Genomic DNA, 18,102 nt, shown 5'->3' on the forward strand with positions numbered 1-18,102 from the left:
CTGCCTGCAGAGAACATCAAGCTGTCTGTGGTTGTCTTTATGATCATTCCTGTGTATAATATAAGCACATTAAATACAGGTCTTGTGTGAAATTTAAAACTCTTACATGATAGTGGAAATTCAACTTGCTAGTAATCTGAATACAAGACACCAGGTAGAGGATGAACCTTTTGCACAGACTGGCTTTTGCTGATGCCCATGCCTCTGTGATTTCCATCAGATTCCTATTTTCTGTACTGGATTTATACAGCTGCTTTACGTATAGGATCATGAACCTGAAATAAGCACAAGTCAATGTCATTCTATGTGTCAGTCTACTTGACACTTTAACATAAACCTGACTGGGCTTAAGTGCAAGCACCTTATTGTACTCTAAGATCCCTTTCACACTGAGGGCTTTTTGCAGGCGATATAGCTTTAAAAATAGCGCCTGCAATCCGCCCTCAAACAGCTGCTCCATTGTCTCCTACGGGCTTTCACACTGGAGCGGTGTGCTGGCAGGGTGTCAGGAAAAGTCCTGCCAGCAGCTTCTTTGGAGCGGTGAAATCGCCGCTCCTCCACCGCTGCTCCCCATTGAAATCAATGGGGCAGCGCTGCAATACCGCTGGTAAAACGCCGCTATTGCGGTGCATTGTGGGTGGTATTAACCCCTTCTGGGCAGTTAGCGGGGGTAAAAGTGCCCCGCTATCGGCCGAAATGTGCCGCAAATCCGACGGTAAAACGCAGCAGCGTTTTACCGCCGACGCTATGGGCGGCTGGGTGTGAAAGCTGTGTAAGTATCTATTTGGTCTCCAAAGTAACCTCTGTGTCCCTGTGGTGCCTCCTTAGCTAAGCTAAGGCTACATATAAAGATTCTACTACTGCCTAGACTGACCCTGCCTCTGCCAGGTGCTAAGACCAGTTTTCGTCTTCAAATATCAAATTCCAGAGTTTTAGTGGAAAGTTACGTTTCTGATACTTGAAAGATGGATGGCAGGGGTGGGGTTTAGCAACAGTAAATGGGACTGTATATAACAGTAAGCCACAAGACAGCATTTCATTATGTACAGTGCAGGAACAGCATGAGGACGTTAAGGGCCTGCCCACATAACAGAGCTGGAGTCGGGAGAGTGGGGAACCAGGTAGATGTTCCTCTTTGTTAAATCCCCTAGACCAAGTGGTTATTAACTTTTGAGTCATCAACCACTTTAAGAACCTGATAAAAGCTATGGAACCTCTCCCCAGAATAATTCGCAAAAAAACAACTTTGCTTGCAATGAATATATGTACTTGATTGAAATTTCATTGCCTCATACATAAATGACATACACAAAGTTTGAATAAAGTAAACGATCTTTGTGAACAAAAAACTCACTCCATTTTCATGCAAAAAGTAATGGTCATTACAAAAATGAAATACAATCATCTTGTGCAAATTAAACAAAACAATTTAAACTCTGCTCAAATCTACTACTACTACTACGACCACCACTACTAGAAAATGAGAATTAGCACTTCCTGTTATGGAGCGGCACAAGAAGAAGTTGTGCAGAGAATGATGATACAAATTTAAATGGTAAACATGGGCCAACAATGAGTCAAGAGATGCTTAGCGAGAGCAGGGGCGGATCGGGGGGGGGGGGGGGGGGGCAATTGCCCCTCCGAGAAATTCATGATTGGCAGGCCAACCAGCAGATGAGTGAGCGTGCAGGAGGGCGGGTGTGCGGGTTAAAGAGTAGACGGACCAGTCAGCGGGGATTGGCAGGTGAAAGAAAGCCTGAGCGGGCAGGACCCCAGACCCCAGGTTAAGAACCCCTGCCTAGGCTAAACAATCATGAGACATTGAATTTAGCTTTAACCACTTCAGCCCCGGAGGGATTTACCCACTTCCTGACCAGGCCATTTTTTGCAACACAGCACTGTGTCGCTTTGACTGACAATTGCGCGGCCGTGCAACGCTGTACCCAAATAAAATTGATGTCTTTTTTTCCCACAAATAGAGCTTTCTTTTGGTGGTATTTGATCACTTCTGCCATTTTTATTTTTTGCAAATTTCTTCATCAATTAAGGCAAATAGTCCATGGAATATTTTATACTTTGTCACAAGTTGCGGGAAAATTACAAACTTTTTTTTTTTTTGTATAAAGTTGTCACTAAATGATATATTGCTCACACATGCCATGGGCATATGTGGAATTACACCCCAAAATACATTCTGCTGCTTCTCCTGAGTACGGGGATACCAATATGTGGGACTTTTTGGGAGCCTAGCTGCGTACGGGGATGCAAAAACCAATCACCGCCTTTAGGATTTCTAAGGGCGTAAATTTTTGATTTCACTCCTCACTACCTATCACAGTTTCGAAGGCCATAAAATGCCAAGATAGCACAACCCCCCCACCCCCACCCCAAATTACCCCATTTTGGAAAGTAGACACCCAAAGCTATTAGCTGAGAGGCATGGTGAGTATTTTGAAGTTATCATTTGTTTTTGAAAATGAAGAAAGAAAAGAAAAATGTATTTTTTTTTCTCTTTTCAATTTTCAAAACTTTGCAACAAAAAGCGAGGTCTGCAAAATACTCACCATACCTCTCAGCAAATAGCTTGGGGTGTCTACTTTCCAAAATGGGGTCATTTGGGGGGGGGGGGGGTTGTGCCATTTGGGCATTCCATGGACTCCGAAACTGTGATAGGCAGTGAGGAGTGAAATCAAAAATTTACACCTTTAGAAAGCCTGAAGGCGGTGCTTGGTTTTCGGGGTCCCGTACGCGGCTAGGCTCCCAAAAAGTCTCACACATGTGGTATCCCCGTACTCAAGAGAAGCAACTGAATGTATTTTGGGGTGTAATTTCACATATGCCCATGGCATGTTTGAGCAATATATAATTTAGTGACAAATTTGTGCAAAAAAAAAAAAAAAAAATTTGTCTTTTTCCCGCAACTTGTGTCAAAATATAAAATATTCCATGGACTCGACATGCCTCTCAGCAAATAGCTTGGGGTGTCTACTGCCCAAAATTGGTCTTTTGGGGGGGTCTGAACTGTCCTGGCATTTTATGCACAACATTTAGAAGCTTATATCACACATCACCCACTCTTCTAACCACTTTCTGACACTTTTTGTTGAAAAAATATTTTTTTTTTTGCAAGAAAATTACTTTGAACCCCCAAACATTATATATTTTTTAAAGCAAAGGCCCTACAGATTAAAATGGTGGGCGTTTAATTTTTTTTTTTCACACAGTATTTGTGCAGCGATTTTTCAAATGCATTTTTTTGGAAAAAACACACTTTTTTAAATTTTAATGCACTAAAACACACTATATTGCCCAAATGTTTGATGTAATAAAAGAGATGATCTTAGGCCGAGTACATGGATACCAAACATGACATGCTTTAAAATTGCGCACAAACGTGCAGTGGCGACAAATTGCATACATTTTTAAAAGCCTTTAAAAGCCTTTACAGGTTACCACTTTAGATTTACAGAGGAGATCTACTGCTAAAATTACTGCCCTTGATCTGACCTTTGCGGGGATACCTCACATGCATGGTGCAATTGCTGTTTACATTTGATGCCAGACCGACGCTTGCGTTCGCCTTTGCGAAGGGGAGGACAGGGGTGCTTTTTTTCTTTTTTTAAATTTTTTTTTTTTGCTTTTTCATCTTATTTTTAAACTGTTCCTTTCATTTTTTTTTTTTTTTTTTATCATTTTTATTGTTATTTCAGGGAATGTAAATATCCCGTATGACAGCAATAGGTAGTGACTGGTACTCTTTTTTGAAAAAAATGGGGTCTATTAGGGGTCGCACCATTTTGTTTTTAACTGTGATGGTGAAATCACCTCCTACAGCGCTGGAGTGACAGATTTATGTATCATGGGAGCGAAGCGCTGTCAAGATAAATAAATCAGTGCTGCAGCTGAATGGCCTAAAAAATATAGGTCGAAGCATGGGGGTATCCGCCCCAAAAGTTGGTAGCAAATTGCTCCTCCCCCCCTGCTGCCCCCATGCTTCGGCAAACATTCTCTTTTTTTTTTACTGCGGTGATGAAATCACCTCCGACATCGCTGGAGTCACGGCTTTATGTATCATGGGAGCAAACGCTGTTGCTGTCAAGATAAATAAATCTGCGCTGCAACTGAATGGCGTACCTGCTAAGCAAATGATGGTTAACAATAAAACAAAGTAAAATTACAGTATAACAGTAAGACATACGATACCTGCAATGCAAATACACATAGTAAAAAATAAAACATTTTTTAACGCAATCTGTGCCTAAAATATATATATGCCGATGCATGGGGTCATCCGTCCGCAAAAGTTAGGAGCAAATCGCTCCTCCATCCCTGCTGCCCCCATACTTCGGCATATATGCTCTTTTTTTTTAACTGTGGTGGTGAAATCGCCTTTATGTATCAAGGGAGCAAACGCTGTTGCTGTCAAGATAAATAAAACCACGCTGCAGCTGAATGGTGTACCTGAAAACAAAAAAATGGTTAACAATAAAACACAGTAAACAGTAAAGTATAAACAAATTACATACCTGAAAAGCAAACATGATAAAACATAATAACAATAAAACATTGCAGAATAGAATACAGTAAAAAAGAGCAGAACAATAGAGAGAGAATAGAGAGAGAGAGAGAACAATAAAACGACAACTATTTTTGTTTTTTTTATTTTGTATTTTTTTGTGTTTTTTTTTTACACTTATTTTTGTAACTGTTATGCCCCGTACACGCGGTCGGATTTTCCGATGGAAAATGTCCGATCGGAGCGTGTTGTCGGAAATTCCGACCATGTGTGGGCTCCATCGGACATTTTCCATCGGATTTTCCGACACACAAAGTTTGAGAGCAGGCTATAAAATTTTCCGACAAAATCCGATCGCGTCAATTCCGACATTGTGTGGCCTGTTCCGACGCACAAAGTGCCACGCATGCTCAGAAGAAATTCCGAGACGGAACAGCTCAGTCTGGTAAACTTAGCGTTCGCAATGGATACAGCACTTTCGTCACGGTGCAATGTAAAAAATGGTTTAATACAGCGCACTCTCTTCTTCTTTATAATGTGAGAAGAATTAAGTAGTTTTGCTGCTCATATTCACACACACTTCTCACAAACTTCTTTCTTTATTATTTAGCGGGATTCCCTTAATATATTTTGATTTGTCACATCTGACAACATTATTTTGGTGTAGGATTTTTTTTTGTTTTAAGGCAGATTAGTTATTTTTGGTTTGTATTTTTTTCAAGGCTGATCTTTGTTTTATTGGATTTTTATTTGGACTCCAGAATATTTTTGTGTGTGTTTTGTGTGTCAAGTTACCACAACACCATTGATATCTTATGTTATTTAATCTGTAGGAGATTGTTTGGTGTTGTTGTCTCTTGTTAATTTCACATTGTACTTTAGAAATGTACCTGAATCCTCACCAACAAACTGTCCTTTTTGAATGAAAACACACATAGGCAAGTATAATTTTCATTAAAAAACATTTATTAAGGGCTCACAACTAAACAAAGAGGGAGGCAACACTGGAGAAACAGCTGAAATGGGTGAAGCCTTGGACCCCCAGGGCACACATCAACTATTTTGAAGCAAAATTGGTGGCCTGAGGAGTCCTTATCCAAGGGAGTGCAGTCTGGTCCAGAAGTCCCAGAGATCCGGAAAACAGCAGATGACATCTGTGTCCCCAGGCTGTGGTCATACGAGAGACTGCATCTTTTGTGAGACCAGACTGAACCCAGGGTCACAACTCTCTTGTCTTCTTTCCATGCCTCCTTCCACGCTGTGGCTCTGGTGGTGGAGTTGTGGCAGCAGGAGGAGGAGGAGGAGGAGGATGGTCCAACTCAATCACGTCGGTCTTGGGTGTTAGTTCCCCACTCACCCCCTTACTTAGGACTTTATAAAGAAGGTCCTCACATAGCTTGCGTTGACCCTCCTGCATGCCCTGCAGTTTTGTGGCAGCCATGCAGGCAAAGGCCTCTTCAGGAGTGGGTAAGGCTCGGAGGGACGCAGAAGCCTCCTGAATCAGCCTGAGTGCAGAATCCTGCATGTGAGTCACCTTCCTCGCCCTTTTGTATGGAAGGCAGAGGGGAGGAACCTGCGATTCAGTCAGGCTGTGACTTGTCCCAGGCTTCTCTTGGCTGACACTTAGCCCCGCCTCCTCCTGGCTGCCACTAATCCCTGCCTCCTCCTGGCTGCCACATTCCACAGCCTCCTCCTGGCTGAGGTCTTCCTGTGTATGAAAAAGGGACATTGTTTTATTTTTTTATTCATCAATCACACACAATTTTCACCTCCTGACTGTTGCAAAATTGAATGTTAACAAACATAACAGACTATCATTCTGAGCCCAGCATTTTTCATTCTTGTCCCAATTTTGGGTGCCCACTACTGTCTATTGATATGTAAAACACTTTTTCAATCATCAATTAGTGATCAATAATAACATCTAGTAAACATCATTTATTTATTGACCAGAAATCTGTAGAACAATGCTATACCTGACTCAAGCTGGGCTCCTCCATTTCTTCCTGGCTGGAAGGCCCAGGTTGGACATCGGAAGCCTCAGCTGGGGTGGAAGGAAGAGTGGAGAGGGATTCCCTGACCTCAGTCTGGTCTGACAGAAATCGCAGTCTCTCATAGTACCAGAGCCTGGGGACATAAACGTCATCTGCTCCTCAGGCCACCAATTTTGGTTTTTAAATAGGGGATGGTTGCTGTGGGGACCAACAGCTTCACCAACTCCAGCAGTTTCTCCAGCGCTGCCTGCCTATTTTGTTTATGATTATAATGGGGATGTCTCACCTGCCACAGACAGGGCAGCTCCCTGTATTTGTCTATGAACAGGGGGAGGAAGTTGTGGTCATTGAAGCCATCCATTTTCTCTGCAAGACACAACACGAGACAAACCCTAAGGTCAGGCTAAACTCTCCTAATCTTGTTACAATATAGGCTTCAATTTCAAAGCAGTATAGGCCCAAGTTTAGATCTTACCTTCGTTATCGCGATCGGCGCCTCCGATGCTCCTTCCTCCGCTCACAGATCGTACATAATACGCACGCGCATGTGTCTAACTCCGCCCGCCCCTGACGTTCGTGCTAGGCTATTCCCCGCCCCTTTTCGTTCTGCGCAGTGGGGGAGAGCACATGGTGGATACACAGCAGGTGCGTGCTAATTACAGCAACGAGGAGGAGGAAAGCCCTGAGCCTAAAATGTCTGGATCCAGAAGGAGACGATTTAAGGCCTAAAATATGTCCTTTGGGGAGATGTTGGAGATGGTCGACATCCTGAAGAGGGCCGACTATGACGGGAAGTATGGACCTTACCCCAACCCCAATGTCAGAAAGGCCAAGATCATGGTGAAAGTGGTCAGGAGTCTGCACCGGAATTTCGGGGTACGTCGATCGAAAGTTCAGCTCAGGAAGCGGTGGTTGGACCTGAAATTACTAGAACATGAGCAGTACAGAAAGATCCGGAGAGTGCTGCAAAAAAGTAAGTAGTTGTCCTGTGTTCCTAATCTTTTTCTGTTTATTACGTTCGTGCTGCTCCATGTGCTTTTCTTAAAAGTGTACATTTTAAAATGGCAACTTTCATGTTCATGGGCACATTATTCGTTCGTATCAAACATTTTTATTTCGGACTATAAAACACCATTGTTTTGGCCATATGCATTTGGCCACATTTTTGACGCCCTACTTGTATGAAACTAATTTGGTTGTGTAGATGGGTTTGTTACTAGAATGAAATGCAAACTAGATTCTGTGTAAGGAGAGGACACTCAGCAGCAGTTTTCACATCTGGACACCGGAGCACTAGTGTGGGACCCCAGAACACCCTTTTTATTAGGGGGCCCACACAGGTACTCCAGTGTATACTATAGGGGTGACTCCATCTGTGAAGCTTGTTTAAAACAGGTAAAAAGTATTGAAGCTTGACAAAGGACACTGAAAATGCTACATTTTGGAACTCGGACAAAATAGACAATTGTACCCCACTTCCAAGCAATGTTTACTATTTATAGTTCTGCCATCAAATATCTGTGTGCGAAGTATACCATTTTTATTTTACATAGGGGAGAAAAGACTCGGAGGACACCCCTCATCCGAGGAGACCACAGACCCCCCACCTCTGGAAGAAGGGGAAATACCCCCAACCCAAGCAGAGCAGGAGGAGGAAGAAGATGTGGTGGAAATTGTCACCACAACAGGTGAGTGTCTGCGACCACAGGCTCAGGTAAGAGATGGATGCCGGCATATTTTTGATACCTGTTTTTGTTTGGTTTCTCTCTTTTTAGGTGATCGTGATGTTGTAGAATTGGAAAACCTCAAGAAAAACATCAATGATGTTATTCAAAAAACTAAAAACATCATTGATGTTTTGGGGCGAGTTTAAAACCCCTCCAAATCTCTTTGTTTTGTTGTGTGCTACAATCTTAAAAATGTTTGAGTGATTTTTAGAAAAGCCAAATTTGGAGGATGCACACAGTGTGTCAACATGTGCTATCTGCCATCACGGGAGATCAATGGACGCGTTTTGGGGGTGCAATCCCTTCCTCAATAATAAAATAGCTGAGAGGAAGGGGTTTCTCCCCCAAAACACGTCCCTTGATCCCCCGGGATGGCAGCTAGCACATGTTGACATTGGCAAAATTGTGTGCATCTTGCAAATTTGGCTTTTCCTGGGGTGACTTCACCCCATCTGAACGCAATATCAAACACAGTTCCTAAATACTCATGTATGATATTGCCTTCAAGTTCTACCAAATGTGAACTTTCTAAGTTCAAGATTTGTGTCTTTCTTGTTGGTTTTACACATGCCTGTTTTATCTTAAATGGATATTTCTATTTTTGATAATGCCACCCCAAAAAAGATTATACAACAAACATGTTGGTTTGTTTTAAAAACCTTTTCTAAATGCACATGTGATTGTGCAGGTATTAAAAAGATTGTGAATGAAGAATGTGTGGATTATTGTCTCAACGCTACAACACTTTTGTGGTGATGTAATTGCTGCTTTCTGTGAAAATGGGGGTTATTTCCTAAGGGCAAATCCTCTTTGCACTACAAGTGCAGTTTCAGTGCAGTTTCAAGTGCACTTGTAATGCAAAGTGTCTTTGCCTTTAGTAAATAACAGCCAACAGTGCTTTGGATAAGGTTACACAATCACGCAATTTTCAGGACTACCCACATTTCAGTCAGGGTCAGCTAAAACAAACACAAGCAGTAAATGTCACCAAAGATTTAGTTTTTTCTTTTGTTTTTATTTGATAAAGGCTTCACAAATTGTCTGACATATTGATGGCCCCCCTACCCGCAAAGAACTCAAGGTATCTTAACCGGACATCACGGGCACTCAGGGAGGGCAAGCCAGGACGGTCACTTTCAAGCGCCGTCAGGGTTGTTTCATTTAGAATTCCGGCCTCAGGCCCAACTGAGCCAGCATAGTTGGCAGAATGTTGGCGCAAAAAGTTATGTAGAACACAGCACGCCAGGATTATATGATTAAGTTTATACTCCGCCATATGGATGGGTGTCAAAAATAGGCGGAACCGGCTGGCCATGATTCCAAATGTGTTCTCCACCACTCTTCTGGCTCTGGCCAGCCTGTAATTAAAAACCCTCTGGTCCGGGGTGAGGGTCCTCATCGGGAATGGCCGCATAAGATGGTCCCCCAGTGCAAAGGCTTCATCCGCAACGAAGACGAATGGGAGTCCTTCCACATTGTCTTCTGGAGGTGGCAAGTCCAAGCTGCCATTCTGGATTTGGCAAAGTCAGCAGATAGATGATTGAGGATAGATAGAGAATTGGGATCAGCTGACTTAGCAGTTGGGGGAAGGGAGGGTTAATAAAAATGATTTGGGGACACCACAAAAAAAAAGCCTCTGGCACTCTGCCTGAATTTAAAGCACAAATCACATTTCAAAACATTTTAGGGGGTGTTTGGGGTAAAGCACTACTATGGAGCTGATAAAATACATTAAGTGACTACATGAGGTGAATATAGGGGCAGGAGAGCATGCTGGGGAGGTTAGTGAAGGCAAATATGTCTGAAGGAGCAAAAGAATAATTACATAAAAATCCAGCATGCATGAGAACAAAGGGGACATTCACAGCATATTCCAATCATGGTAATTTGGGAATGAGGAGAGAAATACAATATATTAGCAAACATTCAATACAATAAAATGTGATATTAAAGGATAAAAATCTTACCTTAATATACTCCTTCTGCAGGACCTGGATGATGGCAGAACAGGTCTCTGGGATAATGATACCCAGAGCCTGGGGGGAGATGCCTGTCGAGAACTTCAAGTCCTGCAGACTTCTCCCTGTCGCCAAGTACTGCAGGGTAGCGACGAGCCTCTGCTCCGAAGTGATGGCTTGCCTCATGCAGGTATCCTGCCTGCTGATATAGGGGGTCAGCAAAGCCAGCAGACAGTGAAATACGGGGTCCGTCATCCTGAGAAAGTTCCTGAAATCATCAGGATTATTCTCACGGATCTCACAGAGCAAAGGCATATGAGAGAACTGGTCACGCTGAAGCAACCAATTCTTGGTCCATGAACTCCTCCCCACCCTGTTCATGGACTGGACTTGTGTCAAGGTCAGGACCACAACACCAAGCCCCCGCACAGCACGAACTCTACGAGGAGTACGTATACGCAACATGGCTAGAAAACGGTCGGCTGCTCAGAACGAAGTAACAGAACGCACTGAAGAACAGCAAGGCCTGTGAAGAGCGACCTGAAAAACAGTAACGAACGAACAAGAACACAATGACTAAGTCACGCGGAACTTGCTTGCACGCACTGAAGAGAAGATACAAACCCACAAGCACAAACTGAACCGCAGAACGCCACGAGTCTGAAAAAGCGCGAATCATCTCTCACCAAACTTTTACTAACACGAGATTAGCAAAAGGAGCCCAAAGGGTGCCGCGCTTGGTTCTGAACTGGCCTTTTCTAGTCTCGTCGTATGTGGTTGACGTCACCGCGTTGTCGGCGATCGGAAATTCCGACAACTTTGTGCGACCGTGTGTACGCAAAACAAGTTTGAGCCAACATCCGTCGGAAAAAATCCTAGGATATTGTTGTCGGAATGTCCGATCAATGTCCGACCGTGTGTACTGTAAACAGTTCCAAGTTCGGGTCTCTCAAAATGCGATGGAATCTTGGGAGACCCTGTGAAAGTGTGTCCTAGTCTGTGCAGTGCTGTACCCTATGCTAATACTCAACTAGTATATGGTAGCGTTCAAAACATTCACCAATGCAAAGACCAGGATTGTCAGGACAGGAGGGACAATAATAGTGGGTGTCACGCCTATATCCGCGCTTGCTGCTGACACGACATCTTCATTGGGGGGCTCGTTGGGTAGGGATACTTGGGAGGACATACGGAAAATGCCTCTCATGCAGCCAGGTTACTGCATTTGGATTGGGAAGGTGAGGTGGAGCACCGTCTGGAAACAGAAGGGCTCTGACGATCTCTTCCTGGAATTTAAGGAAGGATCCAGTCCGTCCTGAAGCTCTGTATAGCACATGAGCGTTCAGCAAAGCCAATTGAAATAAATAAACAGACACTTTTTTGTACCAGCGTCTGGCCTTACGGGCAACTAGGTACGGCTCCAACAACTGGTCCACCCCTCCCATATTTTGGTTATATTCGTGGACACAGAGGGGTTTCTCCACAACACCAGTCGCCATAGGAATTTGGACTGTCGTGTCTGCATGAAGGGAGGTAAGAACGAAAACATTATCCTTCCACTTCACAGCGAGCAAATCATTACACTTGAAGAAGACTCTCTCCCCCAGCCTAAGATGGGAATCCACAAGCCGCTGGGGAAAGCCCCAGCGATTAGGTCGCACGGTGCCACATGCTCCAATCTGATGATCAAACAAGTGACTAAAAAGTGGCACGCTCGTGTAATAATTGTCCACATACAAATGGTACCCCTTTCCAAATAAGGGTGACACTAAGTCCCACACAATCTTGTCAGCGCTCCCTATGTAATCTGGGCAGTTCGGTGGCTCTACGCGGCTATCTTTTCCCTCGTAATCCATAAAACTACATGTATAGCCTGTGGCCCTGTCACAGAGCTTATACATCTTGACCCCATATCTCGCTTGCTGGGAAGATACTGTTTGAAAGACAAGTGGCCAGAAAACTTAATCAGGGACTCATCAACGCAGATAACTTGATGGGGAGTAAACAAGTCTGCAAAACGTTGGTTGAAGTGGTTTACGAGGGACCGAATTTTGTAGAGCCGATCGTATCCTGGGTCTCCACTAGGACGACAGAGTTCATTGTTGTTGAAATGCATGAACCACAAGATATGCTCGTATCGTGCCCTGGTCAGGCAGAGAACACAGGCATATGGTAAATTGGGTCAGTGGACTAATATGACTGCAATGTACTGATTTTAACTATGTCGAGGGATAGGCCCAGAAAGGTCTTAAATTCGGTAACCGTAATTGGTTTCCAATATCTGGCAAGGGAGGACTGGGGATTAGCGGCAATGTATTGACCAGCATACAAATTACTTTGGTCCATAATAGATCTATAGAGATTTTTGGTGAAAAACAGCGAAAAAAAATCAAGTGACGTAAAATCAACCGTTTCCACCTGAATGCCGGGTTGGCCAGTGAATGGGGGAAGTACGGGTGCTGCAGAAGTGGTGGGTTCCCAATTAAGATTGGCGAATGCAGCAGGAAGAGCACTATGTGCTTGACGGGCCTGTGTTCGTCTTCTTGGTGGCAGCAGGACACTACTTGTGCTTGCCACCTCACCAGCTTGAACTGCACTTATGGGACTCACCACATCACCATGTGTTACTGCAGTGCTGGTTTGACTACGATCAGGGTGTACAAGGCCGCTGGTGCTTGCCAGTTCACCAGAAGGATGAGCGGCACTAGTACTTCTCTGCTCCATACGAGAGCCCTGTGGTTCTTGCACCTCAACAGCAGAAGATCGGGGTCTGGTACGCCTGACCTTGGCAGGGACCACAACTCTGTCGTCAGAGCTAGTATAGATCTGATCAGATCAGATATTGATCCGTTCAGATACTATACCACCAAGGAAGGTGTATGCTACGTGCGTGGGTGTTAGCGGTACTGGTACTAATCTGATGCTGCCTGGGGCGACGCAGACCCTTACTGACCCTAAAACCTAACTGATATCACCCGCCGGGTGATCAGGGGGTTAAACCTTTATTGGGTAATAAACTAACCAGCGTCACCCGTAACACTTATACGGTGATCACTGGTAAAAGGGTTAACTAGGGGGCAATCAGGGGTTAAAACCTTTATTAGGTAGTATATGGGGGTACCTGACGCTATAAAAAGCTGACGGTGAACCTAAATACTTACCTGGCTAACTAGCGTCACCTGTGACACTAATACGGCGATCAGAAAAAAGATTGCTTAGTGACACTGGTGACAGGGGGTGAAAGGGTTAACTGGGGGGTGATCAAGGGGTTAAACCTTTATTGGGGGGGTTAGGGGGGTACCCTAGACCTAAAGGGGCCTACCACTAACTGCCCTAACAATTATAACAGTCACAAATGACACCAATGCAGTAATCGGTAAAAAAAATAAAAACTGCTATTGGTGTCACTGTGACAGGGGGTGCAGGGGGGGTGATCGGGGGGGGGTTTGTGCCTCTTCTCTCCTCGGAAGCCGGAACGAAAAGACTTCACGAGGAGAGATGACATCACTTCCTCTGCTTCTGTTTACATTACAGAAGCAGAGGAAGCTTCTCATTTGACAGGAGCGATCGTGAGGGAGAGGCCATGAATCAGTGGCCTCCCCCTCAGGACGGATCGCTCCTGGAACGATGCCGACCGCCTCGGGCACCGGGGGGTGCAATCCGCGGGAGGAGAATAACGTACACTTACGTTACTCTGCCTGCCGGTGCCATTCTGCCGCAGTATATCTGCGTGAGGCGGTCGGCAAGTGGCTAAGGGTTAATATGAACACAGACTTTGTTATCAGTCAAAGAAGAACTGCCACTAGAACAGGTGTCCTAATTGAAAGCTATTTCTGCTATATGTGTACCCTCACCTCTGCCAATAGACAGAATATATCATTCCAGTCAATGAGGAAAGGAGGGATGATGGAAGGTAAAGTGAAAGTAAATAAAGTGAATGTTTCACATCTACTTTCTTGGGATTTCAAAGCTGTGACATGGGAGAGAGAGTTACAACCCCTGACAAAAATTATGGAATCACCAGTCCCTGAGGATGTTCCTTCAGTTGTTTATTGTTGTAGGAAAAAAGCAGATCACAGACATGGCCAAAAACTAAAGGCATTTCAAATGGCAACTTTCTGGCTTTAAGAAACACTAAAAGAAATCAAGAAAAATAATTGTGGTGGCCAGTAACAGTTAGATTTATAGAACAAGCACAGGGAATAAATTATGGAATCACTCAATTCTGAGGAAAAAATTATGGAATCACCCTGTAAATTTTCATTACAAACACTAACACCTGCATCAGATTAAATCTGCTTGTTAGTATGTAGGTAAAAAGGAGTGATCACACCTTGGAGAGCTGTTGCAACAAGTGGACTGACATGAAGCATGGCTCCAACACCAGAGATGTCAATTGAAAAAAAGGAGAGGATTATCAAACTCCTTAAAGGGGTTGTAAAGTTATTTATTTTTTTTTTTTTAAATAACAAACATGTTATACTTACCTTCACTGTGCAGCTCGTTCTGCACAGAGTGGCCCCGAACCTGGTCTTCTGGGGTCCCTCGGCGGCTGTTTCAGCTCCTCCCCGCAAGCATTTACCACCTTCATGCGAGCTCCCTCGCACGGTGGTGAGTGCTTGCGGGCGCGCTCCCGTGATACAGCCGGCGGCTATAGCCGCTCGCTGTATCACTCGGCCCCGCCCCCCGGCGTGCCGCGTCATCGGATGTGATTGACAGCAGCGCGAGCCAATGGCTGCGCTGCTTTCAATCCATCCACTGCAGCCAATCAGCGACCAGGCTGAGCTGCAATGAAGCTGACGAGGACGAGGAGCGAAGATTCGAGGCGTCAGGTAAGTAAAACGGGGGGCCTGGGGGCGGCGGTACTGTCAAAAGTTTTTTCACCTTAATGCATAGAATGCATTAAGGTGAAAAAATTTTTACCTTTACAACCCCTTTAAAGAGGGTAAATCATCACGCAGTGTTGCACAAGATGTTGGTTGTTCACAGTCGGCTGTGTCTAAAACATGGACCAAATACAAACAACATGGGAAGGTGGTTAAAGGCAAGCATACTGGTAGACCAAGGAAGACATCAAAGCGTCAAGACAGAAAACTTAAAGCAATATGCCTTGAAAACAGAAAATGTACAACAAAACAAATGAGGAACAAATGGGAGGAAACTGGAGTCAACATCTGTGACCGAACTGTAAGAAACTGCCTAAAGGAAATGGGATTTACATACAGAAAAGCTAAAAGAAAGCCATCTCTAACACCTAAACACAAAAAAACAAGGTTACAATGGGCTAAGGAAAGGCAATCGTGGACTGTGGATGATTGGATGAAAGTCATATTCAGTGATGAATCTCGAATCTGCATTGGGCAAGGTGATGATGCTGGAACTTTTGTTTGGTGCCGTTCCAATGAGATTTATGCAGACGACTGATATGGGGCTGCATGTCAGGTAAAGGCACTGGGGAGATGGCTGTCATTAAATCTTCAATAAATGCACAGGTTTACACTGAAATTTTGGACACTTTTCTTATCCCATCTATTGAAAGGATGTTTGGGGATGATGAAAACATTTATCAAGATGATAATGCATCTTGCCATAGAGCAAAAACTGTGAAAAAATTCCTTGAAGAAAGACACATAAGGTCAATGTCATGGCCTGCAAACAGTCTGGATCTCAATCCAATTGAAAATCTGTGGTGGAAGTTAAAGAAAATGGTCCATGACAAGGCTCCAACCTGCAAAGATGATTTGTCAACAGCAATCAGAGAAGGCTGGAGCCAGATTGATGAAGAGTACTGTTTATCACTCATTAAGTCAATGCCTCAGGGACTGCAAGCAGTTATAAAAGCCAGAGGTGGTGCAACAATGTACTAGTGATGTGTTGGAGTGTTATTTTGTTTGTTTGTTTTTCATGATTCCATAATTTATCCCCTGTGCTTGTTCTATAAATCTAACTGTTACTGGCCACCACAATTATTTTTCTTGATTTCTTTTAGTGTTTCTTAAAGCCAGAAAGTTGCCATTTGAAATGCCTTTAGTTTTTGGCCATGTCTGTGATCTGCTTTTTTTCTAGAACAATAAACAACTGAAGGAACATCCTCAGGGACTGGTGATTCCATAATTTTTGCCAGGGGTTGTATAAAGAACTTAGAATATACTCGACGCAGATGTACTGCTAGATAGGATGGCAAGAGAAATGGTAAAGTTAAAGTGGTTGTTAAGCCACTACAATAAACACATCCCATCCCCTATGTAACATAACATTATGTGCCCCTTGTGTCTGTGCTGTATAAAAAAGCTGCCGATCTGTACCTTCTATCAGAGTGTCTCCAGGCGCTCATGTGACTCCTCGGCTCTCTCATTTTGCCTAGCCTACAGTTATAGCCAGGGGGAGAGGTCAGAGAAGAGATTCACGTGAGCGCCGGGAGATGCTCTGATAGCAGGTACAGATCGGCAGCTTTTTTATATAACACAGACACAGGGGCACATAACGTTATGTTACATAGGGAATGGGATGTTTTTATTGGACAATGGCCCTTTATAGAAGACACCCCTTATCTATACTCTACACATCTAACTCAACACTGAACCAGTGATAAAAATCTCCATAACAGAAACTCTGAGTGAGTGGTTTATTAGTATCTTTCACATCAGAAAACTGTTATGCCCCGTACACACGGTCGTATTTTCCGATGGAAAATGTCCGATCGGAGCTTGTTGTTGGAAATTCCGACCGTGTGTGGGCTCCATCGGACATTTTCCATCGGATTTTCCGACACACAAAGTTGGAGAGCAGGAGATAAAATTTTCCGACAACAAAATCCGATCGCGTCAATTCCGACCGTGTGTAGCCTGTTCCGATGCACAAAGTGCCACACATGCTCAGAAGAAATTTCGACACGGAACAGCTCGGTCAGGTAGAATTAGCGTTCGCAATGGATACAGCACTTTCGTCACGCTGCAATGTTAAAAATGGTTTAATACAGCGCACTCTCTTCTTCTTTATAATGTGACAAGAATTACGTAGTTTTGCTGCTCATATTCACACACACTTCTCACAAACTTATTTTTTTGTTTTTTTCTTGGGATTCCCTGAATATATTGTTATTTGTCACATCTGACAGAATTTTTTTTTTGTTTGTTTTCTTTTATTTTTTGATTTAAAGCCATTTTTGGTTTAGATTTTATGTTTGTATTTTTTCCAAGGCTGATCTTTGCTTAATGTTATTTTTAGTTTTACTCCAGACTATTTTTGTGTGTGTTTTGTGTGTCAAGTTACCACAACACCATTGATATCTTTTATTATTGAAGCTCAAGGAGGTTGCTTGGTGTTGGTGTCCCTTGTTAATTTCACATTGTACTTTTGCAATGTACCTGAATCCTCACAAACAAACTGTCCTTTTTGAAGTAAAACACACATAGGCAAGTATAATTCAAAACAAAATTCCTTTATTAAGGGCTCAGAACCAAACAAAGAGGGAGGCAACGCTGGATCAACAGGAAAAATTAGCGAAGCCTGGGACCCCCAGGGCAGACATCAATTCTTGAACATCAAAATTGGTGACCTGAGGAGTCCATATGTAAGGGAGGGCAGTCTGGTCCAGAAGTCGCAGAGATCCAGAAAGCAGCAGATGACATCTGTGTCCCCAGGCTGTGGTACCACAAGAGGCTGCATCTTTTGGCCGACCAGACTGGATCCAGGGTCCTCACTTTCTGGTCTTCCTTCCACGCTTCATTCCGGGCTGTGGCTGTGCTGTTGGAGATGTGGCAGGAGGAGTAGGACCTGGAGGAGGAGGACTGGGAGGACCTGGAGGAGAAGGAGGAGGACCTGCAGGAGGAGGAGGAGGACCATCTGTGAGTTAGCCAAGGTGTGTCTGAGATGTAATTTGGCCCCTCATACCTTTATTAAGAGCC

At 43.9% G+C, this 18,102-nt stretch overlaps 1 protein-coding gene across 1 annotated transcript in view; it reads right to left on the bottom strand.

Annotated features, from left to right (window-relative positions):
* CNTD1 (cyclin N-terminal domain containing 1) overlaps positions 1–18,102 on the bottom strand; it is a 147,198-nt gene that overhangs the window by 47,270 nt on the left and 81,826 nt on the right. The window contains exon 4 of the mRNA XM_073608383.1: positions 107–275. Within this exon, the coding sequence (XP_073464484.1) occupies positions 107–275 (169 nt within the window). The remainder of the gene's footprint in view (positions 1–106; positions 276–18,102) is intronic.

This window comes from Aquarana catesbeiana, linkage group LG12, assembly GCF_042186555.1.
Source record: "Aquarana catesbeiana isolate 2022-GZ linkage group LG12, ASM4218655v1, whole genome shotgun sequence".
NCBI lineage: Eukaryota > Metazoa > Chordata > Amphibia > Anura > Ranidae > Aquarana > Aquarana catesbeiana.